The 27,744-nt window shown below is 54.0% G+C and overlaps 1 protein-coding gene across 7 annotated transcripts; it reads right to left on the bottom strand.

The window, feature by feature from the left end:
• Window positions 1-763: 763 nt before the first annotated feature.
• On the bottom strand, window positions 764-17,869 carry DDR1 (discoidin domain receptor tyrosine kinase 1). Of its 7 annotated transcripts, none has more exons than XM_031435355.2 (19): window positions 17,738-17,819; window positions 14,241-14,409; window positions 11,365-11,497; window positions 11,180-11,282; window positions 10,738-10,966; window positions 9,172-9,319; window positions 8,842-8,950; window positions 8,242-8,428; window positions 7,915-8,161; window positions 7,296-7,391; window positions 7,026-7,177; window positions 6,042-6,207; window positions 5,263-5,373; window positions 4,026-4,270; window positions 3,733-3,860; window positions 3,302-3,517; window positions 2,579-2,813; window positions 1,856-2,005; window positions 764-1,741 (listed from the first exon to the last, which is right to left on the bottom strand). In XM_031435355.2, the coding sequence occupies exons 3-19, from the start codon at window positions 11,453-11,455 to the stop codon at window positions 1,601-1,603; spliced, it is 2,754 nt and encodes a 917-aa protein (XP_031291215.1). In that variant the 5' UTR covers window positions 11,456-11,497; window positions 14,241-14,409; window positions 17,738-17,819; the 3' UTR covers window positions 764-1,600. The 7 variants fall into 7 exon arrangements, with proteins under 7 accessions (XP_031291215.1, XP_064332356.1, XP_031291214.1 ...); XM_064476286.1 differs by lacking the exon at window positions 17,738-17,819 and adding an exon at window positions 17,488-17,504; XM_031435354.2 differs by lacking the exon at window positions 17,738-17,819 and adding an exon at window positions 15,934-16,062.
• Window positions 17,870-27,744: the final 9,875 nt, after the last annotated feature.

The raw sequence follows: 27,744 nt of genomic DNA, 5'->3' as shown, positions 1-27,744 counted from the left end.
CTTGGGACTTGCAGAGCCTGGGACATAGGAAGGGGGTTCCTAGAATTTTGGCAAGAATTAAAAATTACACCTCTATTTTTATTAACCTCTAACTGAAATTTAGCATTTCCTCCAAGTATGAATGTGGGCAAAACCCCCAATAGTATTACTAACACCTGTGACTTGTCACTAATAGACACCACAGCTATTTTTCTATCCCACTACAGTTGTAGAAATCTCAGAATGTCATTTATGCTCATTGCTATTTGAAAATGTCAGTAATTATTACATCTGCTGCTAGGTCTTGTTATTAAATATATTTAAAAGAAGCACATGTTAGTATATCATAATTTTTTAACATTTTGGTAAACTCTTTTCATTTGCTTTCCTGTTATATATGTATTCATAATTATACATTTTACACACATATAACTTTTTTGATGGGTTTTAAAACATAATTCCGAGGAAGAATCAGTAGACCTCTCCAGACTGCCAAAGGGGTCCATGGGTCAGACGAGGTTGACCCGTGGCCTAACCCACCTCCCTTCAGGCCTCCTGCAGTGTTTCTGTTCAGGTTGACAAAAGTTCACACATTTATGGGGACCTTAGGTCCCACAGGCAAGGGCCTGCCTTATGGAGAAACAGAACACTATGCTGGGCAAAACACATGGTAGGAAATGGAATGGGGAGAATTAAAAAGAGGAAAAGGAAGAAAGGGGATAGACTTGGCGGGGAAGGGGCAGGAGGCAGGTTTCACCAAAACCCCAAGAAACCCACTCACAGCTGTGGAAAACTCAACCTTTATTATTACCTGCCTAGTGCAGGGGATTAAAATAGCATTGAGCTAGATCCATATATTAGTGTAAAAATCTGTGTCTCTCCCCCCAGAAATGTACAAACCCCAAGTGATTATAGAAAAACCAATGTGGCAGCTACGATAGAGATGTCCAACCCCAGGGCCACAGGCCATTCCTCTCTTTCCCTCTAATCCCAATATTTATTCCACAGAAACATACAGGCTTAGAGCAGTTCTAGCTATAGCATGGCAGGTGGGAAGTGGGGAGGCTGGGGGCGGGGCGGGGATCACCCCCACGTCCAGTGCTTCAGAGGATGGAGGGAGAGGCCAAAGCTGAAGGCAATTCCAGGATGAGGCACAAGGGAACCTCTTTCTCCCTTTCTTGTCCTCCTCACTCCCCACATTCTCAGCCAGTAGGGTCCAGTGTGTGACGGAGAGAGAGCAGCTGGAGGCCACAGCCTTCTCTCCAGGAACCAGTGTTGTCCAGGGGGGCCCAGGTGCTCCAGTGGGTCAGGTCCAGTGTCTGCCCTGTATTTGCCCCCACCCTCCCCCAAGGGACAGTGAGAGGAGGTCAGAGAGGAGCCCATCCACAGGGCCAGCTGGGTGGGCGGCAGGAGAGGAGCAGGAAGGGGGCATGAGAGCGTGTCCGGGGAAGGGAGGGCAGCAGCTCCCTGGCAGGCCCAGCCCACCTGCGGCCACACTGCCTCTCTCAGAAGTGACGGGTGGTCAGGAGGGAATGGAGTGTGGTGCCATTAGCTCCTCTTGTTTAGTGCTGTTGGCCTCCCCTGAATCCTCCCTGAGGGAGGGATGGCCAGGTGTCGTGATTCACACTGTGTTGAGCGCATCTTCTGCCAGGAACCGATGCAGCTGGGAAAAGGGTGGTCGCTGCTCAGCCTCCCGGCTCCAGCACCGAAGCATCAGCTCATACAGGCCCAGCGGGCAGGCTGGGGGCCGGGACAGGTACACCTACATTGTGGCAGTGTGGACGAAAGGCAGGAAACAAATGTTCTTCAGTCCCCAAAATGACATTGTGGTCATCCTGAACCCCCCAGCCCCATGTTCCCTCCCCTCTGCTCTGACCTGCCGGCCCTGGTCCCGGAAGAACTCTCCTGCATTCTCGATGACTTGCTCATCGGTGAGCTGCCCAAAGGGCTGGGCCCTGCAGAGCATCAGCACCTCCCACAGGGTCACCCCGAAGGCCCACACATCACTTGCGGTCGTGAACTTCCCCTGGTGCATGGATAAGGCAACAGAGGCCAAGAAAGACATAACGCAACAGAGACCCTCCTCCACTCCCCACCGGGGCCCCACATTCACTCAGCATCACCTCCACCCACAGCCCCCTGACTCCCTCCCAACCCCTGGGGCTCCACCCTCCTTAGCTGGCCCTCTTTCTCACTAAGCCTGTTCCTCTCCTCCGGCTCTGCCTCCTTTCCCCTGCTTTAGTCCTCTCCCTTACGTCTTCCCGTTTCTACCCATCCTTCCCCCCTTTTTCTGGTCCTGACTCTCCCAGCTCATCGCCTTCCATCTCTAGCCTCCTTATCTCTCTTGTTTTCTGCTACCCTGACTCCATCTCTCATACCCACTCCTGGCTCCTGGACCCTCTCCCATCACACCATACCTCCTTGTTTTCTCCAGTCCCTGAGCCAGAGGGAACCTCATAAAGCACTGGTCCAAACCCTCCCTTTATAGGTGAGGAAACTGCAGTCCAGGGAATCAAGTGACTGAACGAGATCCCAGAGCTTCAAGTGGCAGCCAGTGTTCCCAACCTCCCCTCTCTGCCCGCCTCTCGGGGCCTCTCACCATGAGGATGCACTCCCAGGCCATCCACCGGATGGGCAGCACCGCCCGGCCTTGCACACGGTAATAGTCCCCGGCATAGAGGTTCCGGCTCATGCCAAAGTCAGCGATTTTGATGGTGAAGTTTTCCCCAACCAGGCAGTTCCTCGTAGCCAGGTCCCGATGCACAAAATTGAGTGTGGCCAGATAGCGCATGCCCGAGGCAATCTGGGCTGCCACGTGCAGCAACATCGGGTAGCTGAGTACAAGAGCCAAAAACAGAGGGCCACAGGGGTCATCCCCACATCACAGATTTCCCAGGAGACGAAGGGGCACCCTCTCCCCAGGACTGGGTTACCCCTCCTCCTGTGCAGAGATGGAAAGCCCAGGTGGAGGCCCTTGGGAAGATGCCCACTCAACCTTTCTTGAGCTCATCTAACAGCAGGGAATTAACTGATCTCATTATGCTCCCCAAACTGGCCTCAGGCAGAGAGGGTGAGAGGGCACAGGGAACTTCCTGACAAAGTCCACATCCCTCCACCACCCTCACTGTCGTCATCTCTGGCCTTTCTGCCCCTCGGGTTCTGGATGAACACAGCCACCTGTCTCACCCCAGGCCCCCTCCTGGAACCTCTACCTGCCTGCCCACCCCATGCTCCCCCTTTTCCCTCTAAGCTGGAGTGAGGGGAGAGCAGGAGACCCCCTTGGGGAACTCTCAAGGAAGGGTCAGCCTAGACAAGTGGGTACCTGATGGTGGGCCCCTGGGCAGTCTCCCCATCCCCAGCCCCCTCTGCCGCCTTGTCCTCTAGCTGGTGGGCGCTGAGGAACTGGTTGAGGTCACCGTTCTCCATGTAATCTGTGATCATGCAGAGGGGGTCGTCCTGCACACACACGCCCAGGAGCCGGATGATGTTTGGGTCCTTTAGCCTGGACATGATCTTCACCTCCTTCAGGAAATCATTCCTGAAGAAGCAGGGAGAAGGTGGCAGGGAGCCAAGGGGCTGACCTGCACCATCCCCCCCAGCTCCTGCGGTCCAGTGCCCCACCCCACATGGGCACCAACCCTCTAGTCCCAGGACGCTCCCCCTCTGTTGGCCTCCACCAGGTTTCTCTCTGAATCGCTCCCCACTCTTCACCGCCTCTGCTCCCTTCTTCTGGACGCCATCTCTGGTCCTTACCTGGCATTCTTGGTGGCATCTGGCCGTAGGATCTTGACAGCTACCAGCAACGGGTGTCCCTTGCGCACATTGAGGGGGAAATCAAGACTGACCAGGTCTTGAGGGCTATCTATCTCACACAGGTGGACCTGAAGAAAGGAGGTGATGTGCCAGGGGGTCACAAGGTCCACCAAGGTGACAGGGTCACCTGGGACAACAGTCATAGGTGACAGGTTCCTGGCCAAGGGGTTGTGTGGGCACGGCATCAGAGCCCCAGACAGGCAGACACTGACGGCTGGCAGGGCCCTTCTTACCTCCCCAAACTGGCCCTCGCCAAGCTTCTCCTTGAACCGGAGCCGCGACCGAGGGAAATCCACTCTGGGGGGCCCATCCCCAGCCGCCCCTGGGGGCAGCGCAGGCACAGCATAGGTGTTGCCCCCGGTGACGCCCTGCAGGGTGACAATGTCAGCCTCGGCATAATGGGGGACGCTGTTCTGGGGAGGTGGGGGCAGAAGCGGGGCACCCGGCTTCTCAGGCTCCATATAGTCCCCACTGCAGGCTGGAGGGGTGAGGGGAAAGAAGACAGGACGAGGCATCAGGGACAGCCCCTGAGAGCCACGGTTCTCCACGCTCGTGCCTCCCAGAAGCCCCCCCATCTCCCAGTTGGGTGAGAGACTGGGTCTACCCTCCATCCTCCTGGTATTCCACCCACCAGCCTCCAGCCAGAGAAGGCGCTGCTGGATAAGAGTTAGCTGTGACAGAGCTTTCAAAGCAGTGGAAATGGCTGAGCAAAGAATGTTGTAAAGTCTTCTCTAGGGATCCCAGCACAGCCCAAGACTGTGGGGAGTCTCGGCTAGAAGTGGAATTCCTCTGCCCATCATCGGAAGAGGGATGGTCGCAGCCATCTGGTTACCCTCCACTTTCCGAACCCTTGTCCCCCTCCCGTTCACATAGCTGTTCGGCCCTCCCATGGCTACCCAAACCCTCCCTGACCCAACACGCCAAGCTCAAAGACAGGCACAGACACGGGCACACAGAGACAGGGAGGGGAACACTTCCTCATGGCCCGCACAACAGGGAGTCTACAGACAGGAGAGGAAGCAGAGCTGTCCCCTCAGCAACAAAAGAAGGCAACATGGAGGAGAAGGGGAGCAGACAGGAAGGGCAGGGTGCGGGCAAGGAGAGGACACAATGGGGGAGAGGGCAAGCACCCAGGGTGAGGCCCTCCTCAAAGCTCTAGAGAGAGGGCAGGGTGAAGGAGGGGTCACCTCCTCTGGCTCTGGAGAGCTGAAGCAATGGGAGAGGAGGAGGGGGACAGAGCTGAGAACCACGGAGCTTTCTACTCCTCAGCTCAAGGTGGGGAGGGGCAGGGCCTTAAAAAGGAGCAAGCAGCAGCAGAGGAGAGCTAAGGGCACAAGAGCTTCCTCCTTGGGAGCTCAGGAGAGCAGAAGAGGCCATAGTGGGGAGAGGAGGGAGTGCAAAGTGTGAGGACTTTTCCCTGCTCCAGTAGAGGTACAGGAGCCTGGCGGAGCCCGGGGCAGAGGGGCTTACCCTGGGTGTTGGTGGGTTTGGCCCAGGCGGGTGTGGGGGGGCCCGGGCCTCGAGAGGGGCGGGCGTAAGTGGCCAGAAGGAGGCGGTAGGCCGGATTGGAGAGCAGCAACGCTGTCGGGAGAAGGAAGGGGGGAACACGGGGAAGGGATGAGACTCAAGGCTAGACAGACAGGGAGACCCAGAATAGGGCGAGACTAGGGCTGATGAGAACGAATGTACTAAGAGACAGAGACAGGACAGAACAAGGATCTGGAGTGCTGGATAACTGGATGGATAGGTGATGGATGGATGGATAAAGGGAAAATGGATGGATGGATAACAGATGGACAAATGGATGGATGAATATATATGGATGGATAGATGGACAAACGGATGAATGAGGAATGGATAAATGGATATATATATAGATGGATGGATGGATGAGTGGATGGATGGATACTGGATGAGTTGATGGAGGGCAGAATGAATATGGTAGTGTAGGAGAAAGGACAGGAGCCAGGAAGACACAATGAGAGGGCACAACAGAGAAGACAGAGGGATGTGTATGAGACACAGAGACAGAATGAGACCACTGGCGGTTATGGGTGATATGTGGGAAATTCCCAAGGGATTATGTGGGAGGGACATGGAGTAATATAGAAGGTGGTGACCAGGGACCAAATAAGAAAAATAAGTTGAAACTAGGGAAGACAGGAAAAGCAGGGAACGGTAAAGGAGAGGGATACACTAAGAAGACGGCAGAGAGGATGGAGGTGGCACTGGAACAAGGCAGGTCTTACCAGAGCCGTTAGGGACACTGGGAGCAGAGTGGGGCGGATTCCCACGAGGTCGGGGCTCCTGGTAAGGGGGTGGCTCTCGAGGACCTGGGCGGTTGTTGATGAGGATGGTGTCCCCAGGGACAGAGAGGTGAACCGTCAGCTCCTCTTCTAATACCCGCCGCTCAGCCTTGTCGTGGGGAATGGGAAACATCAGTGGCGGCTACTACTTAGTGCACACTTCCCAGCTCTTTGTTAAGTGCTATACCTATGTTCCCTTCTTCCGTCCTCACAACGTTCCTACAGTTGCATCTACTATTAATTCCACCTCACAGGTGAAGAAACAGAGGCTCAAGAGCATTTAAATGAGTTCCAGCCATGAAATCCTACCAGTCCATAAACTTCGACACGTATCACCACCACTGGACTCCCGCCTGAAGTCATGGGCTTGGGATGCACCAGACTTCTGGTCACTCCTCTAGCTCTGCTCGCGGCCTTTTCCCACCCAGCTGTGGCCCCAAGAGGCTGACCAGTGTGGACCGCACCAATGGCCAGAGAGGAGCCCCAGCAGGAGTTTGGAGGGCAGGCAGGAAGTGAGGTCAGGGTGTCTATTCTCCCAGCCCCTCCCCGAGGGATGGACCCAGGCCAGCTGCATGACTGAACCAAAGCCCGCCGCCCCTCTCAGGCGCCGTCTCCATGCTCGTTCCTCCTGGGTTCTGGTAATGGCCACCTCCTCTCAACCCCCGGGGCCCAGGGATGGAAGCAGCTCTGCGGTGACCAGGCCTAGGGAACTGCACTGCTTCTTGAGATTTCCACACACCCCGCCCACACCTTTGTACAAGGTCTCTTTATTAATGATGATTTTTATTCTGACCAGACTGTGCTCTGTGGTCCCTGCTGGGCCCTAATGAACACAGGAGTCCAACGCACACTGGCCTCATCCCACATCCGTCCCTCCCCAGGAGGCCCCACTCCTGGCGGCCCCAAGCCCCATCCCAGTCCACCCACCTTGCTGAGGAGCCTGCGCCAGTGTAGCCGCCACAGCATGAGGGCGATGATCAGCAGCAGCAGCAGGATGATAGCCACCAGGCAGCCGATGAGGATGGCAGTTGGGCTCCCCTCGGCCTTGGCCACGGGCTGCTGGCCCCTGGGCTCCAGCTCTGGTGGAGGCAGAAGGGTCAGGACCACAGAAGGCTTCCTGCCTAAGCTGAGGGGGACCCAGAGAGAACTAGGGGCACAGGACCCACAGGCCCCGGAGGAGGCCCCAGGGTGGCTCACCCAAGCTGCTGAAGTTGGTGGGAGGTGGGCCGGGTGGCCACCAGGGGGCGGGTGGGAAAGTGCCCCCCAGAGCCAGGGAGGAGTCATTCACAACATCTGGAGAAAAGAAAAAGGAGAGGTCAGGTAGGGAGGAGGTGACCCAAGGGAGGCACACCTGCACAAGACCGAGGGTTGAGGAAGAGCAGCAGGGCTGATCTCAGTATATGTACCAACCAGCCAGGATGGTAGGAACAGGATCCTGGAGGGGCATGGCTGTGCTGGATGTTTACCTTTTAGGTACTGGATTGTGGGGAGAAGCAGGACTCCTGGGGAGAGCCCAGGGTGGGGACCCCGGGTATCAGGAAGCTTAAGAGAAGAGCCTGTTTCTCAGCCAGCGCAGAATATTTCAGTATTTTAACAACCACACAGTCTTACTGTTCAATGTCAGTCATGAGTGAGGGGCTCATAAAGAAAAAGCCAAGATAGGTGGGGAGAAAGGGGGGGGTTAAGTTATTTGGGATACCCCTGCTTGGGAAGTTTCATGGGTAATGGGCAGATATGGTACCAGGAGTAGATACCTGGGGGCACTATGGGTTGGCAGTCCCAGAGATTGGGGACTGGGCACAGACCAGCGGCTTACCAGAGATGAAGGAGATCTCGCTGAAGAGTAACCACGGCCCAGCAAACAGGAAGCGGCATTGCAGAAAGCGGCCCACGCGGCCGCCCAGGGGTACTGACACGGCCCGGGCTCTGGGGTCCCCCAGGCTGCCCCCTAGGGCATGCCGCATGGGTTCCCCCTCCCAGGCCATGGCAGGGCCCCGCTTGAAGCGACACTCCACCCCACCAGGCAGGCGGGCTCCCAGCGTGTGCATGTTGTTGCAGTGGACCTGGTGGGAGGGAGGAAGGACACAGGGTCAGGGCCAGGCGAGCCCGCCGGGGCACCCACCCGGGAACTGGCTGCACTTACCTGCATGGCCTGGAAGGCCCTCAGCCGGTCAAACTCAAACTCCATCTCCACATAGCCACCGGGGAAACTGTGATTGCTCCATCCCACGTAGTCATAGCCAGGCCAGACCCGCAACTCCTGGCTCTTCCTGAAGTCATCCAGCCCCACCACGCCATCTGCCAGCTGGCCCAGACCCCCGTACTGCAGCCTGGAGAGGGGGTGGAAGAAGAGGAGGTTGGAAGAGAAGAAAGTGTCACCTATCCGGGTGTTCTACACACCCCCCACCCACCGCCAGGACTCTCCAGGGCAGTTTGCATCTCCTACTGCAGAAAGGCACCACCTCTAAGGGGCACCACTCAGCCTATGATGTGTGTGTATTTACTGGGACAATTTGCAATGGCTGTAAGTGTCTTAGCAAGGGAGGGCCTTTTCTAATTCACATGAAGCATCATATGAGCTAGTGGTCATCTTGCTACCCCTCAATCCTGGTCATGCCCCTTGAGGCCCCACCTAAATCATCTCTCTCTGCGGTTCTTCTCACTGTGCAGACTACATACCAGCCTCCCCACCCTCCATCCTCCCACCCCAGGCTCCGTATCCCGCAGGGCTCGCTTCTTTTACCCGCCAACCGTGTGTGTGGTGTGGCCATCGTAGGTGGAGTCGTTGAGATACACGGCCTCAGATAAGTACATCGTCTGCCCCACAGGGGCTGTGTAAGACAGGAGTCCATCTGGGGCGGGGGGAGGAGGGGTGTTAGGGGCATGTGGGGCCTGGGTGGGTTTCAGGCCCCTTTCTCATATCCCTCCACGGCCCACTGGCACGGAGGAGGCAATGCTGGCCAGTCCCCTCCTCACTCAAGAGTAACAGCTCCCCAAGAGAAAGAGGATCCTGGATGCCCCTCTCCCCAGCCCCCAGGACAGGAACAAATTCTCAGGGGTCTGAACGACTCACCCTTCCAGAGGCAGCCATAGAGCTCCACCCGCAGACAGACGCTCATCACCCGGTCTGCCCGGGGGTAGAAGCGAACCAGTCGGGCCACCATGGGGGGCCCAAGGTCCTTCAGCACCACTCCCCCAGGATCCTCGTTACCTAAGATCACCTGCGGGCCAGATGTGGGGGATGTGTGGGAAAGGCTCCAGGTGGGGTCTAACTTTCACATCACCAGCTGCTCCCCGGCCCCGCCCACAGATAGACCCATGAAGGCTGGCACTGAGCACCCAGGGTCAGGGGTTACAGCCAGGCATTTGCAAGACAAGGGCCTACAGCAGTGACCTCTGATGCCTCTTGGTCTAATAGTCTGTCCTCAACTTCCAGTGTCAGCCCCCCACCACCCCTCACCTGGCTCCAGTCATTTGTCTCTAAGCCGCTCATCCCCTTGTTTCCAGATTTTATGAGTCCCTCTCAACTCTGCACCCTGCTCTGGCCCCCCTCTTCCTTCACCCCACTCCCTCTGTTCACTTAGCAGAGGCTGGCTCAGCACTCACTCTGCGCCAGCCAGGCAAATTGTAGGTGGTGAGCAGCAGTCCCTCCCCAGTAGGACTGGGAGTCCACTGGGAGAGACAAGAGGCAGCATGTGGGGCTGGGGCAGGGGGAGGTGGGATAGTAGGGAGTCAGAAAAGGCTCTCTGAGGAGGTGACATCTGGGGGGAGAATTGAATGGAGGGAGGAGAGCCTGTTGGCAGCTGTGGTGAGGAGCTTCCCAGGCAAAGAGAACAGCAAGTGAAGGGAGATGTACTGAGGCTGGAGGATGAGCCCTAGCTTGTTCCAGGAATGGCAAGAACATCAGCGCAGCCCAGGTGGAGTGAGACTGGGGGAGAGGAGCAAGGGATGTGGATGAGAGCCAGCACAGGCTGAGCCTCTGCACCCAGGACACAGCTCAGCTTTTGTTCTGGCAGCGAGGAAAGCCAGCGGAGGGCTGTGAGCCAGTGTGCGGCATTTGCTTTGCATTTTCTCCGGTACCCTGGATGTAGTCTCCAGGCGGAGATCTGACTTCAGGGAAGAAGCCGGGAGAACAGTTTGGAGACATTTGCACTCATTTAAGCCGGGACAGTGGGGGCCTGGCCTAGGGCGGTAGACGTGGAGGTGGTGCATGATGAGAAGTGGTCAGATTCAGGAAATATCACAGGGGCGGGGTGGGGGGGTGGAGGAGAGACTGGCCTTGCCGATGCTTTTGGAAGGAGGTGGTAAGAGGAAAAGAGGATCAGGGATATCATCTTAGCTTATGGCCTGAGCAACTGGGCCCATGGTGGTACCATTTACTGAGCTGGAGAATTCAGAGAGGAGGAGCAGGGTTGGGGGGGACCCAGGTTCAGCTTGAGAAGTTGATGGTAAGTTTGAGATGCCCATTAGACATCTAGGTGGAAAGCGGTCAGGTTTGCAACACTAGATGGAGCTCAGGGGAGCTGCTTGGGCTGGAGAGGGTATACACTGCAGAGTCATCAGCAGATGGGCGGTACAGCTGGAGGAGGGAGGAGAGAGGAGAGCAACCTTCCCTGGGCGCTACCCCTGCCAGCCTCACCTCCTGGCCCCAGCGGTCCCTCCAGTCCATCCAGCGGTGGCCATCCCGGGAGTAACGCAGCCGGTAGCTGGGAGAGAACTCCTTGCCCAGGCCCCCTGCATGCCGCCCCTGGGTGCCCACCAGTGCCACCAGGTGCAGCCGCCGCAGGTCCACCTGCAGGTACTCCTCCTCCTTGGGAAACACCGGCCCTGCAGGGCACCATGCCCCATCTCCATCACTGCTCTCCAGCCTGAGAAGGGGTGGGAGGTCACAGGGAATATCTGGCCCCAGGTTTGCCTCTGTCTCCAGTATTTAAACCCCACCCTCCTGACCCCAGCCCAGTACTATGGGCGTTTCATCAGCATTGGCCCTCTCAGAAGCCTCTTGGCTTGGGCAGAGGTTTGGAAGGGCAAGTAGAAGCCCCAGGAGTTCCCTCCAGTGCAGCCCCAGGTGTGGCAGGTACCTGCTGTGGCGAGCAGCAGTGGAATCTGACCAAGAGCTGGAGGCAGAGATGTCACCATCCGGGATGGTCCGGTCCTGCATGCCCAGGGCATAGCGGCACTTGGCTGGGTGAAGACAGGCATATGGAAGGTCAAAGCCCCTGACTCGATCTCCCAAGCCCCATCCCTCAGGAGCCAGTCTCCTCACCAGGATCAAAATGTCCCTTCATGTCAGATTCTCCAGGTCCCGCCAAGAGCAGCAGCAGCAGCAGTAGAGATGAGAGGGCCCCTGGCCCCATAGCTCCGGATCCCTCAGGCCTAAGGAGGAGGGGGCAGCATCTCTGCAAGGGACATAATGGGTGGAGGTGGGGGGGAGTAAGTTAAAGGGCGATCAGGGAGATTGGTCCCAGCCAACAACAATAGAGAGACAGAATGGGCTGCTTTGGGTATAATGGCAGTAAAAGGACAACAGTCATTGTTTAACAGCATTGGCTATACTTTTAGAATGATTCCCAGGTACCAGACACTGGGCTAAACTCTGTTCCCCTCCCCACCTACAAGCCCAGAATTCTAAGAGAAGTGGGGGACTCCAGCACCTTCTAATCTCAGTGTCCTCTATAGCCCTGATGGTTCCTGTCCCAGCAACTTTGGCAACACCTGAGAGCTTGGGAGAAATGCAGAATCTCAGGTCTCACCCAAAACTGGCTGAATCAGAATCTGCATTTTAACACAATCCCCAGGCTATCTGTGCCTATTGAGAATTCCTCACCGGGGCCCAGGCAGCTTGCCTCCCAAAAAAACATTTCAACTACAACTCCTTATGGACCCAGGTATCCACTATCCCAGCCCCAGCACCAGGAAAAGTGATCCTGACCTGTCCTCTTCCCAGCAGAGGTCTGCACTGAGTTTTCCAGGCCCTGGGATCCTTTGGGGCCCTGGTGCCACTCCTCAACCCTGACCCCCTCTGCCATCAGGTCCAAAGTGTTCCATCCCCACTCCCTGCTCGGCCTTCCCAAGACCCCAACATCCTATCCGTTCAGTTCCCAAATTCTGAAGGGGGCTTTCTCAGAAGGAAGAGCGCAGGGCTGAGGAAAAGGCTGAGTTGCCTTGGAGATGAGGGCGGGTCTAAAGACACGGAAGCCAGGTCACCCCAGGAGGTAGGAGGAGTGGGGGGATACTCCCCCATCCCTTTGTCCTCCTCCAGTTGCTCCCACAATGCTCTAGGGCAGGAATGTAAGAGGCAGCTGAGACCCCGCAGCTCCCAGCAGCAGCTGAGGGGGCTGATGAGTTGTGGGGGGACCTGGGTATCAAAGGAGAGTTAGAACCAGGAATATTACACCTAGCCTCTTGGGGGTCCAGAAGCTGGCACAGGGGAGCAAGCTGCTGGACCCCCAGGCAGCCAGCCTGGAATTCCTGGGTGCTCCTCTCCACCCCCACCTCTCTCGGGAACAGCGGGGCCCTTGTTCCCCTGAGTAACCTTCATGCCTATCCCAGATGAGTCATCGGAGCCAGACAGAGCAAGAGGAGCCCAGGGCAGAGATACAAAGACAGGCAGAGGATAGAAGGCAGGGGGAGACAGGGCGAGAAACACAAAGCAAGAGGTAAACAGAGCAGGCTTCGGAGTGCGGGGCACAAAGCCAAGCAGAGAAACACAGAGAGATGTATGGGGCAATCTGTTCTCTGACACCCAGTCACCCCATTTCTCTCCACTGGGTCAGAAACACCAAGGACAGGCCCAGAAGATCTACACCAACTCCGCCCCACTACGACCAATTACAAGCCAGGGGCTGTGACACTGCCTCAAGCTCTTCACCGGCCTCTCCCAACCCCCAACCCCTACCCTAGACAACACACACACAGCTCAGACACACACACACACACACACACACACACACACACACACACACACGGTCAGACATGTGAACTTACAAAGCTGTAAACAGTGGGGCTAGATGTAATGTGTGCATACACGCCTGCGTGAACATGTGCGCACACACACACACAACTGACAGACAGCTCCCTCACAGACTTTCAGACAGACACTCACATGTGATATCCTGATAAATCTGTTACACACGTAGACCCCCAGCCAGGGCAAACACAGACACTCATACCCACATCAACTCCATCCACACCTCGACATTCTTTCCAAGTTCAATCCCATCACTTAGTGAATAGCCCTCTCCAGACACCTGTGACCATGAAATGATAGACACCATGTGCTCCTACGATCAGAGGACAGTGTGAGACACACACACTCAGGTTCTCAGGCACAGGCTCCCAACAGACTGGAGCCCACTACCTAATAACCAAGGTGACCGAGCAAGAAGGAAGTCAATAGAGTGGGGAACGGAAGGAAACTTGGGTGGCTGGAATGACTTCACCTGTCTCCACTGTACCGCTCAATTCTGGACACACCAGGGTGCCCCCAGCAACAGTGGGTCTGAGCACCAGACTCTGGCTGGGGGTGGAGGTGCTGGAAAGCAATGTCCAGCCAGCAGAGGACCTTTGTGGTAAAGGATGGAGGCCGGGGAGGATGGTGCTTACTGGACAATGACAGTATCTCATGGTGGTAACAAATGGACTATCCAACGTGGATGAGTGACTGTCACTGGCAGGTTAGGTTGTCAAGCCCTCTCTCTGCTGGGCTGAGGCCAGGCTGCCCAACTGGGAGGTGGCCAGGTGGAGGCTTAACAGTTAATAGATGCCCACAGGGACTGGCTAGGTGGGAGGACAGGCCCACTTCTCCAGGAAGTCGAGATGATTCAGTGGGTCCACATAAGAGCACCTGTCTTCCTGGGGTTCAATTCCTCCATACTGAGTAAAAGGGGTCCTTCCTCAAGGCTGGAACACTTTCTCGGAGGTCAGGGGTCCCCCTCACCATTTTCAGATAGTAAGCCAGAGAACTGGGGAGGCGGGCAGGGACAGACTGAGCGGCGCTGGGCAACCCAGCCAAGCCCGGGAACGTCCTGCCTCCCGGCCAGGCCCTCATCCTTCGGCCGCCGGCTGCCGCGCGTCTCCGGAGCCCCAGGCCGCCGCCCTCGCCCCTCGGCCCCGCAAGGGTCCTCCCGCCGTTCTCCCTACCTTTCATCGCTCTTCGCGGTAGACCCCGGCGTCCGACCCCGGAGCGGGGCCTCCTTGGCGGTGGCGGGGCGCGGGGAGGGGGAGGCGGAGGGAGCCAGGAGTCGGGAGCGGGAGGCGCCGGCGGGGCTCGGGTGTCGGGAGGCGGCTCCCGAGAGCAGCTGTCGGGGGCCTGTTCCGGGGAGAGGAGCCAGGGCTGGGGCGGCTCGGGTCCAGGCGCCGCCTCCCCCTCCCCGCTCACCCCTCCTCACTCCCCCCTCCGCGCTCGCCGCGCGCCCGGGCCACTGCCCTCCCTTCCCCCTCCCGGGCCGAGCAGTCCCCGCCGCTCCCACGCCCGGCGCCGAGCTCCTGGCCCCGCGCTCCTCTGCGTCCCGCCACGCCCACCGCGCATTCCCCCGCGCGCCCCAGCCTCCCCCAGGTAACCGCGCCGCAGTCCTGGCCGCAAGTTCGGCGCTGCGTGCCCATCCCCCTCCACCCACCCACGGCCCACCTCCCTGGATCCCCACAAAGGAGATCCGAAGCTGAGGCCCCAGGGGCCAGCTGCGGACCAGCTCAGGGCCTCCGACACTCCCAGGTGCCACGAGGGGATGCCCCCCTCCTACTTCTTTTCTGGGCTCAGTTCCTGCAGAGGGAGGTGAAGGGGAGCAGCCCCAGGGCACAGGGAAGGAGCAGGTTCCCACAGGCCCGGTGCCCGGTCCAGCAGCAGCAGAAGTTTGAATGGGGGAAGGGAGCAGGGTTCACCTGTCCACCCAGGCCTCCTAGACCGTCTTTTCACACCACCAACCTTGCTTCTCTCTGGCACCCTCTGAGCCTCTGGTCCTCTACACCCCAACCCAGCCCCAGCCCCTCTCCCTCAGCCCCTTCCTCTAAGTTCCTCCTTCAACTCTCCAGGGCCCACCCCGTCCTCTCAATGACCCTAGAGTCCAGACTCCAAGGCCCTGGTTCCCCTGGGCTCCCTGCTCAAAGCCCAGAAGTCCCCCTCAGGGCAGGTCTCCCTCAGGCCCAGCCAGCTCTGGCCATGGTGGGGTTGGAGGGTCTGACCACTGGCAAGGATAGGCCTGGACAAGGTGAGTGGTGGGGAGGAGGAGGAGGATAGGGAGGTAAAGAGAAAAGCACACACAGCCAAAAAGGAATAGTACCAGAGACCCCGGACAAGATGGGTGCAGAGACTGAGTAAACAGATCCAATGAGAGAGAGCGAGCACGCGCTCTCCCCGGCTACTGGCTGAGGTGGGCAGGACAGAGAGTTGTGGGAGGGATTCCAGTCCCCACACCCCCACACCCCCGACCCCCCACCCCCTCTCAGCACCACCTCTACCTCGGGCCCCACCACCTCTCTCCACACCCCATTTGCCAATCACCTGCAGAGTAAGGTCTCACCCCATAGCAGATATGGGCCCCACTGCACCTCACAGCAGATACGTATAAACTCACCCTACGTGCAGTTCCAGACAACACTCCCAAGAAAGAAACACGAAGTCCCAGACAAGTACACAAAAGCACTACCAGGAAGAGGCTGGCCCCTGGGAGAGGCCAAGGCACATATGGGTACGAACTCCAACCTACAGGTCAACACATAAACCCTAGGACGCCCCAACTGCTAAGGGACTCAATAGACAGCCCCATGGCCACTCTGAGATTTGCCTCTTTCCATCGTCCCCTCCTACCAAACCCCCGGGATTCCCCGGCGCACCTACCCCTCCGGAGACGGCCGCTGGGGAACCTGGGCCGTGGGTGGAGCCACGCTGGGGGGGTGGAGCCAAGGTTTCCCAAGTAACCTTACCAGGGCGGACTCTCAGCCCCTCCTTCCAGGGGCTGTGCTCCCGGGAAGCCCCGGGCAAGCGGCCGGGCTGAGCTGCAGCCAGACCCCTCAGGGAAGAAGCAGCAGTCCCTCACACCCCAGTGGGACATATCACACCCCAAGCCCACGCTGACCCCAGCCAGGTGGCATGGCGGTGCCAGACAGAGGAGTCCACTGCGGAAAGTAGAAGAAACCATAGGATCCTGAAACCCTTGTTCCCTCTTCTCCCTCAGGAGAAATTCCTAGTCGGTGATGCCCACCTCGCCCCAGCCCCAAGCTAGAGGAGTGGGAGGGATGCAGGGCTGGGGCCCAGCGGAGTCAAGTGACAGCAGAAAGGGGGCTGGAGCCGGCTGGAATGCGGGGCTCTGAGCCGAGACTTTCAGGGGCCAGAGAGGGAAATCCCAGCCATCCAGGGACCCCTAGAGCAGCGCCAAAGACCGAGCGCATCCATCTACCTACCCATCCGTGGTCCCCAGAGCCCATCCCACATCTCCTGCATCACTCACAACTCCAGAGGCCCCACATCCTCCTGAGCCCCCAAAGGACCCTCTACCGCTCCCCCATCTATGTCCTCCTATTCAGGGCTCCCCTCCCTTTCAAGCCAATAGCCTCCTGCAGTCCAGGAAGAAGAGGAAAAGCTGAAAAAATGTGAGGAGAGGCACGTAGGAGAGAGTAGATTCAGGCAGGCAGATCCCCAGACCACCACAGGGAAGCCTGGCAGGACCAGTGAGAGAGAGGATGGGCCAGATGCCCGACCCCCCACCCCAACAAGCTGCTGTTCCCTTCCTGAGAGATGCAGCTGCCTCTGGGGCAAGGAGGCTGGGTCGGCAGCTGGGGAGAGTGAAAATTCACTGGAGGGGGGAGCAAGGGTGAGGGGTGGACAAAGCCCTGGGTGGGAGTCAGGCGTTGATACCACCAAGTCCACAGTGGAAACTGAGGCCCAGGAGCGGGAGGAGGAGAGAGAGATGATGTAGCACAGGGAAAAAGATGAGACCAGTCTCAGCTGTTGGCAGCCTAGGGGATGAAGAGAGAGGGGGCCGTGGGGATGGAACGGGACACAAACAGGCCGAGGCAGAGGGGAACTGGGGGTCGGAGAGAGGAAACGGAGGATGGAGACAGGGGGCACATAGCAGAAGGTGGGAAGACTGGGGTTTGGGGAGAAAAGGACTGGGCCAGCGAGTGAACTGGAGTGGAGATGGGGAAAGGGTGAGGGGGACACTCAGAGAGGAGGGCAGGAAAGTGAGGAGCCTCTGAGAGATGAGCAGATGCCAAACAAGGACAAAGAGGAGAAAAAGGGGTTGGAATAAACCCAGAGACGGGAGACGAAGACAGATGCACAGGTACTGAAACGAAGGGATGTGAGGAGATCAGTAAGGGGCTGAGAAGGGAAGGGATAACTGAAGGACTGACCGAGGAGACAGAGGCCCCAATTCCAAAGACTGAAGCAAACCTGCTACTGGGTGGCAGGACACAGAGGCCCCAGACCTCCCCTTGGAAACCTCGTAGCCCTCGGCCCATCTGCCGCTCCGCCGCCCCCAACTCTATTCCCCATCCTTCCCCTCCTCCCCGCCGCGCCCGGCCGCGCTCCCCTCCTCCCACCACACCTCCAGCCAGCACCGCCCGGTCACTCCCCACGAGGGGAGGGCCCAACTCCAGTCCCCACTCCTGCCCTCCCTGGGCTCCAGCTTTCTCTCTCTCACCTCCAGCTCAGGGTTCTCCTGGGTCCCAGTCCCCCGTAGTCTCAGGGCTTTGGGGTTCCGGCTCTGGGACTGCCAAGGCCGCCCGGCTTTGTCCGCCCATCCGGGACCCGGGAGCAGCTGCCCGGGCCAGCTGCGGCCAGCTTCGACGTGACCATGGCAACCCAGCCCGCTCCCCTCGCCGAGCCTCCCGGCCCCCGCAGAGAGGGAGGGAGCAGACTGGCCGGGGAGAAAGGGAGGGGAGACAGAGGACTGGGAACAACAGGGAGATCGCAGACAAAGACCCCAGACAAAAGGAGGCGAAGGGAGGCAGCTAGGAAGAAAGCAGCGACGGGCTGTGGCTGAGAGCTTAGGCAGCCGGCATTTTGGTCCCGCTGAGGCCAGGAATCCAGGAAAGAGGGACAGACAGACAGGAGGTGGGAGAAGAGATCAGTGGTCCTTTGGAGGCCTCCTCTGGGTCCCTAACAATTCACTTCCTTCCCTCAGGGTTTTGCAGTCTGGGGAGAACCAGAATACCAGTTTCCTAGTTGGCTGCCGCCAAAATATTATATGGTGAGCTCCTCCGTCCCTGCTTGTACCAGAGCATAGGAAGTACCCAAGGCCAAAAGGTACCCTATGTTTTCAAGAACAATCCCAATTTCAAACATATTCTGACCTGTCCCTTCTGACATCTCCTCTGAATTACAAATATCATTGTCAGACAATGTACTCCAATTCTTGATTTGGAAAATATGCTCCCCAAAGCCAAAGGGGACTGATTAGGCTATGGGGGGTGGGGCCAGGAGGGAGCACTAAGAGGTTACTCACAGCATGTGAGAGGAAACAGTACCAAATGGGGAGGAGAGAAAGCAAGGCTTTGCCTCTGGGAGGCCAGGATTGAAACGACCCCTCGCCAGCTAGCTCCTGCTGCTGAGTCCTACATCATCCCTGTCCCCTCATCAGTAAGATTGAGATAATAGTACCTGCCCACCCCGGGGTCTGTTGGGATGATAATGTGAGGTGGCATCTGTAAAGTACCAGCCGCATTGATGGAAGCAACCATTCTAACTCCACTAACATGATCTCCCTCTTTCTCATGTGTCACTTGGGTCCCTGAGTTCCAACCCTTCCCTGACCCCCCACCCCCTACCCCCAATTTATTCTACAGTTATTAGGGTTTTCACAGGGCAGGATTCTGACAGTAAGAGCTATGAAAGACATTCAGGAACATAACCCACTCTCCATTCTCTTTGCATTTACAGTCTAGAGGGGGAGCCAGGCATGGACATGTATGTGCATGTATATGTATATATTTCTAATCACAGAAGACATCAAGACCCATGTTATGGTCAGAGCTGGAAGGGGCTGTGGGAACCCAGGGGAAGGACAGGCCAGGTCCTCCTGAGACCAGGGATAACCTCATGGAAAAGTTGGAGCTTAAACTGGAACTTAAGCCAGACAAAGATTTGCAGAAATGAGGCAAGGCCATCCTGGCTGAAGAAGGTGAGGGACTGATAGCTGGGAGGCATGAACATGGTTATTTGAATGCAGCTGTGACTGGAAGGCAGAGTCAGTCTGTCCAGGTGAGTAAGCCCAGAAGGGCAGATTGAGGTGGGGTAATCTTATTAGTAGTTTCATTTAGTCTGAAGGTGAGGAAGAAGGGCCTTGGGCTTTTGAGCTGGGAAATGGCATGATTAGTTGTGTGTTATTTTCTTCAAGTTTTAAGACTTTTTTTAAAATGGAGATACTGGGGATTGAATTGAGGACCTCATGAATGCTAATCATGCGCTCTACCACTGAGCTATACCCGCCCCGAGATGAGATGTACATTATTTTAACAGTGGTTTCTAGCATTAGCATATTGGATGCACAGTGCAGAGCTGTGGCTGAGGGGGAAGGAGTTAATTCCACCTTTTTCTTGTCCACATCCGCCTGGGGTTCCCCCTAGCCAGGAATGCTACAAGGAAATGGTGAGATGCTACAGGAAAGCAGGTGGATGGGGCAGGGTTCTTCATAAAAAGGGAACCTGGATGGAGAGGTTGTAACTTGCCTTGGATTTGTGGCAAGTTGCTGCTTCCCACCTAGGACTTCAAGATTCCTCCGCTTCACTCTTCCAAAAGCGGGTGGGGACTAAGAGGAAGATCCAGAATGGCTCCCTGTGGGGCCGGACTAGGCAAAGTCTTGAGCCTGCCCTCCCTGGAAACCCCACCCTTCATCAGTCTTTTGTGGGCCCCACGGTCCCTGCAATGAACAGGAAGGCCACTGGGAGGCGCTCGCTGCACAGGTGACCAACGCTACGGGAATTACCGGGAAAAGTGAAAGCCAGGAGGGAAGGAGCTTCAAACCTGGGCGTGGCCCGGAGGAAGCAGCGCTGGAGGGGCTGCCGAGGAGGGAGAACAGAGAAAGGCTGAGAGGAAGTTTAGGGTAGCTGCAGGGCTCATTACGGTGAAATATCCTGACAGTAGTATAGTAGAAATCTTATTTATAGACAGAATCGTAGATTCTTCACTTTCTCTTTTCTATCATCCTTTGCCAAAGCCTGGCCCATTCTCAGCAACCGTTAACCTCTTCCTGATAAGTGCTGTTAGTGACTGAGCCATGCTCTGCCCTCAGCACTTGCCCGAGTCATCTCATCTGTTCCTCACCGCAGCTCTGTGATGGGACATTTTGAGATATGCCCACTTTTACAGGGGCAGAGCCTGAGGGTTAGAGAAGTCAAGTAACTTGTCCACAGTTATATACACAGCAAGCAGAATTCCAGGCTGGACTGTAAGGTCTTAGCTATCATTCATTGTTTGTCCAACTCTAAGGGTCCATCATAAATTCTCACCCCTTCCTTTATAGTCCTTGAGGATCTTGGGACATCGTTAACTCCTCTTTCTTTATCTCCCAAGAGTACTAGTGGTCCAAATTATTCTTGTTTGTGCACGAACAATATACAGAGATCCAACAATAGCAAACGATTTGCTCAAGGTCACACTGGAAATCAAGGTCGATGCTAGGATAGTGTTTCTCACACTGAAGTCCCTGGATTCCTGAGGACCCATGAATGCTCTGTGAAAATTATTAAATTGTATGTTTTTGTTTCATTGGTAATTTTTAAAAAGTATTTTAAGCATGTTCAGGATCGTACATAACTGATTCTTCATGGCGTCCCTTGCATGTGGGTACCTGCCTTTGTGTTGTGTGTTTACCTACTTAGGGTCAAGTTAGCACTTCTTTGCCTGTGAAGTACCAAGTGAAGCCCAGGGGACATGTGCTGACAAAATTTCTTAGTTATTTGAACAGACACAAGTAGGGGGAGAACTGAGTCATCCGGGTCAATTTCAACAGAACCTGTTAGGCAGTAGCAGTTCATGTTGCCAGCAGCAACTTCATTTCAAAAAAACAACACTATTCATCACATCAAATTACTTTTAGTTTAAATTGTCTTTCTGCTTTTGTTTGTATACATTGCTACTTTGTTTTGTTTATTATTGCTTAACTACTGAAGCCTGAATAGTTCACAGTAAGCTGTGTTGCCACCCATGGTTTGCCCACATTTAAGTTATAAAAATAATTTAAGTCAAATCCATGAGAATTGTGTTTCCTCCCAAAGGGTCCATATGTTATTCAAGTTCTAACCCTCAGAGCAGGGCTTAAGTTAACCTGGGCTTTCAGAAGTCTCCAAAGGAAACCTGTAGTGTTGGAATCCCTGTTAAATTCCCCAAGTCTCCCCACCAACAAGATCTAGTGCTAGGAAGTTAGAGCCTGGGACTTCTGGGCTACTGAGACTGAGAGAGGGGAGGAGGGGGTCACAAAGTGAGGAGGTCATAGGGCAGCCCCTGGGGAGAACTCCAAGAACTTCTGTGACAGAACTGAGAACTGAGGTGAGAATCTGCAGAGTGTGAGAGAGACCACCACAGGCTTTAAGTAAAAGGAAAGAAAAGGTGGATTGTAAAAGATGGTATTGGGCAGGTTTATCAGAGAGAATGCTTGTGACTGCAAGTATCAGGAACGGCTTAAACAAAAACTAAAAATAAGAACAAAACAAACAAACAAACAAACAAAAGGTTCTGGGGTTCCAGGTTAAAAGGCTCCTGGGAAAAAGAGGTTCCAGGTTAATTCCCTGGCTTACTGATGCCGTCATGGACCCAGCTTCTTTCCATCTTTCTGCTCTCCCATCCTCAGTGTGCTGGGATTCATTCTCATAGATATCCATTGGCTGCCTCAGCTGCAGACACCACATATTCAACAATCATGTCCAGAGGCAGAAAGATTTTCCCATAAATCTTCCTGTTTGCTTCAGCTGACTCCCCATCACCACCCCCCACGTCTCACTGGTCCCAGAGCCCCACTCCTAAATCCATCATAGCGAAAGGCTGGCTTAGACCCATCAAGGTAATATATCGCTTTGGGATGTGAAGGGACCTCCTCTGAATATGTGGGAGGGCAGCACTGAAACAATAAAGAAAGAAAATTTGTAAAAGCTTTGCCAGCATGGAAGTTGGGATGGCCGTTTTGTGAACACCAAAAGTGTCCTCTACAAAAGGCTTTCACGAGATCGGACAGGCTTTCTTGAAGGGACTTGCCTGCCATGCCAAGGGCTTTGGCTCCTATCCAGTGGATTCCAAAAAACCTTTTTAAAAATTGAATCTGGGCATGATGAGATTTGCACAATGCTATAAGGGATGATATGATGGTGAAGTAGGATTAGAGGCAGAGGCATGGTAATTAAGCTATTTTTTATGGGATTCTAATTCTAGATCACATACATACCAGGAAACCAGAACGGGCAGATAGATGGATGACTTATCCTGCCTGCTGGATCACAGGGGCAGCAAAAACTGCCTCTCTTGGAGATCTTCCACTATGAACCTCACAGCACTTCAGCCATGGGTGGAGCTCACCTAAGTACAAACTGCAGACTCTTAGTGCCTGACTAGGATCCAGAGCCACCCTGGGTGTGTGTGTGTGTTTTGGGGCGGGGAGGGTTGGTGGGGTTCCTAAAGGATCAGAGGTCGGAGTGGGAGGGCTGATAATGTTTTAATCAAAGGAGACTCACCCACGTACTAAATTCTGCCACTATGCTCCCCACTTAGACTACTGTGTCTCATTCAGGGTGCCAAAGGTGACAACCTGAGACTCTTCATTGCCTAATTTTAAGCATCCTGCCAGAAATTATACTCCCATCTATGACACATTTGGGGGGGAGGGGCAGTGCCCAAGGGACATCTCATGTGTCTCTTGCCTAGACTCCAGGGAACCCACTGACAAGGGCTTCACAATGACCTGCTCCCTGACCTGGGGGCAATATTGACACAGACAGAGCAGCCCAGGTCTGCCTCTGCACTGAGTCCCTCTGTACATCAAAGACATAATCTCCCGCCTGCCACACAACCACGTGATTGTCAACGGAGGCTTGAAGTTCACATCCTGTCTCTGGAAAATAGCATTCAAACTTCGCCTGTCTGCTTGCCACTGCCCATAACCAGGGGCCAGATACAGTGTATTAGTCACTTTCTGGAGTCTTTCCTCAGCCTCAGCAGGGCTCCCACCTGGAGGGAGCCTTTACCTTTGACTCTGTGAAAACCCTGGTCTGCGCGAGTCGGGGTTGGAGGTGGGAGGTGAAGGAAGAAACTTTTCTGCAGAGCTGTATCCTCACCATCATGGGATCAGCCTTTTAAGTGATTGAACTGACTTTATAGCATCAGTTCCAGAACAATCTACTTCAAAATTATGAAAGATAAAAGACTCACATGATCCCACTAAGTAGCGTCTTCTCTTCATGTTTTCATGGTGTGTTTTCACATCAACAGACACTTAAACAGAGGGAGGGACTGAAAGTTTCTGCATTCCAAGCTACAGAACCAATTAGAGAGTAAGCGAATGAAAAGGAAATCTGAAATTCTGCTGGTTAAAAATAATAATAACAATTTATAGATCTGGTTTTCCTAGACAGGAAGCTAAAATTCCAGGCTGATATTCAACTCCAGATGACCTTCAGAGCTGGAGGCTCCGCTGGGTGTCTGTGGGCTGCACAGCTGAGGCGGGTGTGCAGTGGGGGCCCCAGGACAGGGTGAGAGCGGGCAGGGGACTGGCTCTTACCATTTGTTCCTTGCCTCACCTGTAACACGTGGGGCAAGAACACATCTCCTGGAGGTGCCGTTTGGAAGCTGAGGAGACTTCTCACCTTCACAGAAAACCCCAAGAGAGGTTGGTTCTAAAGGCTTTTCAAGGCCAGAATGCAAACTGTACAGTCCCTGGGGAGGCACCGACCGCCCAGGCCTGGGGGCTCTCTCTGTTCTAAGTGAGAGTGATAGTTGATATGGGTTACTCCCCATCAAGGTACAGACAAATCCCTTTCTTAACCTTAAAATTCCTAAGATGGGCCTCCTGACCCTTGCCTTCCCTGCCTGTGTGTGTATAGAGAGCCCCCAGGAGTAAGAATTGGAAGTAAGTGGATGAAGAGCGATGAGGAATTAGTGCTAATATTAACATCACTGGACTAAAACATGTATCCCACTCTGTGAAGAGAGGGGCTGGCTGTCCCGTGGGGGTCTGAGGACAAGTAGACTTGGTCCCTAGTATTAGCCTGTCCCTTTTAGTTGCATCTGGCATCTGGTTGATCTGATTTGGCGCTTGCAGGGTTTGAGTCCAAGCTAAGGGGTACCCAAGGGTCAGCTGTGGGTCTTTGAGGCCGAGGAGGTGGGAGGAGGAGGCATGAGACCAGTTATGACAAGAGGGAACTGAGAAAAGTGAAAACACTCGGTGCTTGTTTTGTGCTTCTGTACATTCTGAGCCCGGGGAATTTTAAAGGACTTTTCCTAATATTTATCTTCGATGGATGGAGCCCTTCATTCAGTAAATATCCCAGGCACTGTGTAGGGGTTGGGGATAAACAGTAAAGGAAGCAGAGTTCCAGCCCTCAAGGAGCTTTCTAAGTTCATTTTTCAGCCCCACAGGGACAAGATGGAAATCCCAGGAGCAGTGCTTTGACCGAGGCCCCAGGGACACCCAGTGCCCAGATGTGTGGACGGAGACACAGCTCCCAGGGAAAGCAGAGTTCCTTTAAAACTCCGTTGACCACAACGAATAAATCAGAATGGCAGACCTGCAGGATAATATCCTGGCTCATTTCTTATGCAAAGGAAAACATTGAGGGGAATAAGCGAGGAGGGAGCAGCATAGTGGGAACCACGTTGCAAAACTGTAAATTGCTCCCTGGTGATTGCCAAGATCTTGATGATCAGAGAAAATGGTGTATGAGGCAGAGCAAACACACCCCTGTGATAAAGCCAGAAATTTCATCCCCAGGGAAAGATGCTGCCAGAGGCAGTGCCGCAGGGGTTGGGGAGGGTCAAGATTGTTACTTTTTTAATATATTACATATTCCTACTGATAATTGGAAAGTCTAAGCTCGTCCTACTTGCCGCACAATAAATCGAGAAAAGAGTACTTGGGGTAAGGAATAGCACCTTTATTCAGAGAGCCAGCAGACTGAGAAGATGGTGGACAGATGTCCCAGAGAGCCATGTTAGCCGAGTTAGAATTCAGGCTTCTTTTATACTAAAAGGGGACGGGGAAAGGCCTGGTTCTGGCCAGACTCTGGGGGGTTGTAGTAAGTTCTTCCTGCTTGCAGCCATTCCCAGGTGGGCCTGCTCAGGATGTTTCCTCTGAGCTAAACAAAGGTATTTTAGCTTCAAGTTCATTACCTGGGAGGCAGGGTTCCCAGAGATGGCCATTATGTATAATGTAAGCTTATAGGCAACATCCCTTTAGTGATTAAGTTGTAATAAAAAACAAAAGTTCTTCCCTATTACAAGACTGGTGTCTGGAATAATAGTTGAGAGGCTATTGAACTTTCTCAATGAGAGGTGATGAGCGTTTGAATGAAGACAGCTGCCAAGGGGAAGTGGGGGCAGATGGGAGACAGATTTCTAGGCAGGAAGGACCCATATGAAGACAAGGGAGAGGAAGATGACTCTGGAGAGAATAGCTAGGCCCCACAGTGTGCTTTCCTCCCACACCATGCTGCCTTGTCCTGTAATGAGGACCCCACTTGAGTCCAACTCTTCCACTTTACAGCAAAAGGAAGAAATTGAAGCCCAGGAAATGGAAACCCTCATCTATGGCCGAACTGCAAGTTGGTGGAGGAGCCCGAGCAGAAGCCAAGTCTTCCTTCCCTGATCCCACCCCTTCCACAGGTGCACCTTCCAAACACTCAGGCCTGGGCCACACCCCTCCAGCCAATCAGAATCCCAGGGCCAGGACCAGCAGCTATTCCAGGACTGTGCACAAGCTCCTCTTCCTGCCGTGACCTTGACCGCACACTCTGTCTAGACCACACTTCCCTTTTCTCTGTTTCATAACTGCACTACATAATTACCGTATGTTACATATCCCTACTGATAACTGGAAAGACACTGAGTGTTTAGATGGAGACCTATGTGGAAACAAAGACCAGAATCCTTCTTCAGGGGCCCACTAGTAGTAATAAACTAGAACTGATTTGCAAACACTTTATTGAAACTGCAGGAGAGGGAGGCCTTCGGAGGCTGCTCTCCAGTAAGAGAGGGCTGATGGACAATCATTGTTCAGTCAGCAGTTACTTTGGTAAAATTGATCATCTCTTTATGAGTTTATTTTAGTAAAAGCAAACAATATTTTTGAACATAAAAAATGAAATCTTAAAAAAATTTTTATTTAATTGTGGTAAAATAAGGGAGAGTTGGTGTAGCTCAGTGGTAGAGGGCATGCTTAGCATGCACGAGATCCTGGGTTCAATCTCCAGTACCTTCGTTAAAAACAAACAAACCAACCTAATTACCTCCCTACAGGAAAAAAAAAGCCAAAAAATAATTAAACTTGTAAAATACACAGAACATGAAATTTACCATCTTTTCTGTTTTGGGCGGTACAGTGCAGTAGTGTTAAGGACATTCACACTGTGGTGCAGTCACCACCTCCCTCCATTCCAGAACTCCTTTCATCTTGCATGACTGAAACTCTGTACTCATTAAACAACAAATCCCCTGTCCCCACTTCCCCTCGCCCCTGGCAGCCACCATCCTACTTTCTGTCTCTATGAATTTGTCTACTCCATGTACGTGGAATCTTGTATTTGTCTTTTTGTGGCAGGCTTATTTTAGCTAGCATATTCTCAAGGCTCATCCGTGTTGTAGCACATGTTAGAATTTTCTTTCTTTTTAAGGCTGAATAATACTCCATTGTATGTATAGACCACATGCTCTTCTGTTCATCCATGACTGGACACTTGAGTTGCTTCCATCTTTGGCTATTGTGAATAATGCTGCTATGAACACGGGTGTATAAATATCTCTTTGAAACTCTGCTGTCAATTATTTTGGGTATATCCCCAGAGTGGAACTGCTGGATCATATGGTAATTCTATTTTGAATTTCTTAAGGAACCACCACACTGTTTTCCATAGTGGCTCCACTATTTTACATTCCCAGCATCAGCGCACCAGGGTTCTAATGTCTTCGCATCCTCACCAACACCTGTTATTTTCTGTTTTGATAGTAGCCATCCTAATGGGCGTGAGGTGGCATAAAACCCTTTTAGAACATGGGTTTTCTAATGGTTTTGATCTCCCCAGCCCCTAACTTTGCATAGAGCCTTAAGTTCCTTAATCACAGTGTTTTTGTCCAAGGAGATTTTTAGGACCATGACCCCCATGATTAGAGAAGGAATACTCTGTTGTCATTTTGACAATCTTTACCAACAAGAAAAATAAACATTTTAATTTATTTTAATTGTGTTTCATTATTAGTGAAGTGGAACTTTTCGCTATAATGTTAACTATGGTTTCTTTGCTGTGAGTTGTGTCTGAATTCCTCACATGGTACAATATAAAGTAGAAATAGCTGCTGAGTACTCTGTGTGCTCGTTACTGTTCTAAGGGCTTTACATGTAGTAACTTGGTTAATCCTGACCCACCGCGAGGCAGGTGCAATTATTACTGTCATTTGATGGAGGAAACAGAGGCACAGAGAGGTCAGTGAACTTGCCCACAGCCCTACCCAGGA

This window comes from Camelus dromedarius, chromosome 19 (genome assembly GCF_036321535.1).
Source record: "Camelus dromedarius isolate mCamDro1 chromosome 19, mCamDro1.pat, whole genome shotgun sequence".
Lineage (NCBI taxonomy): Eukaryota > Metazoa > Chordata > Mammalia > Artiodactyla > Camelidae > Camelus > Camelus dromedarius.
Note: the sequence above shows the minus strand (reverse complement) of the source record. Positions and strands in the feature narration are given on the sequence as shown.

What these genes read in the sequence shown, in the direction of transcription:
- DDR1 (XM_064476287.1), bottom strand. Translation starts at nt 11,455, where the DNA reads ATGGGGCCAGGGGCCCTCTCATCTCTACTGCTGCTGCTGCTGCTCTTG. An exon ending in CAAACCCACCAACACCCAGG is followed by an intron (nt 4,271 to 5,262) that starts GTAAGCCCCTCT and finishes TCACCCCTCCAG; the next exon opens with CCTGCAGTGGGGACTATATG. An exon ending in CCTGGGAGTGCATCCTCATG is followed by an intron (nt 2,006 to 2,578) that starts GTGAGAGGCCCC and finishes TCCATGCACCAG; the next exon opens with GGGAAGTTCACGACCGCAAG.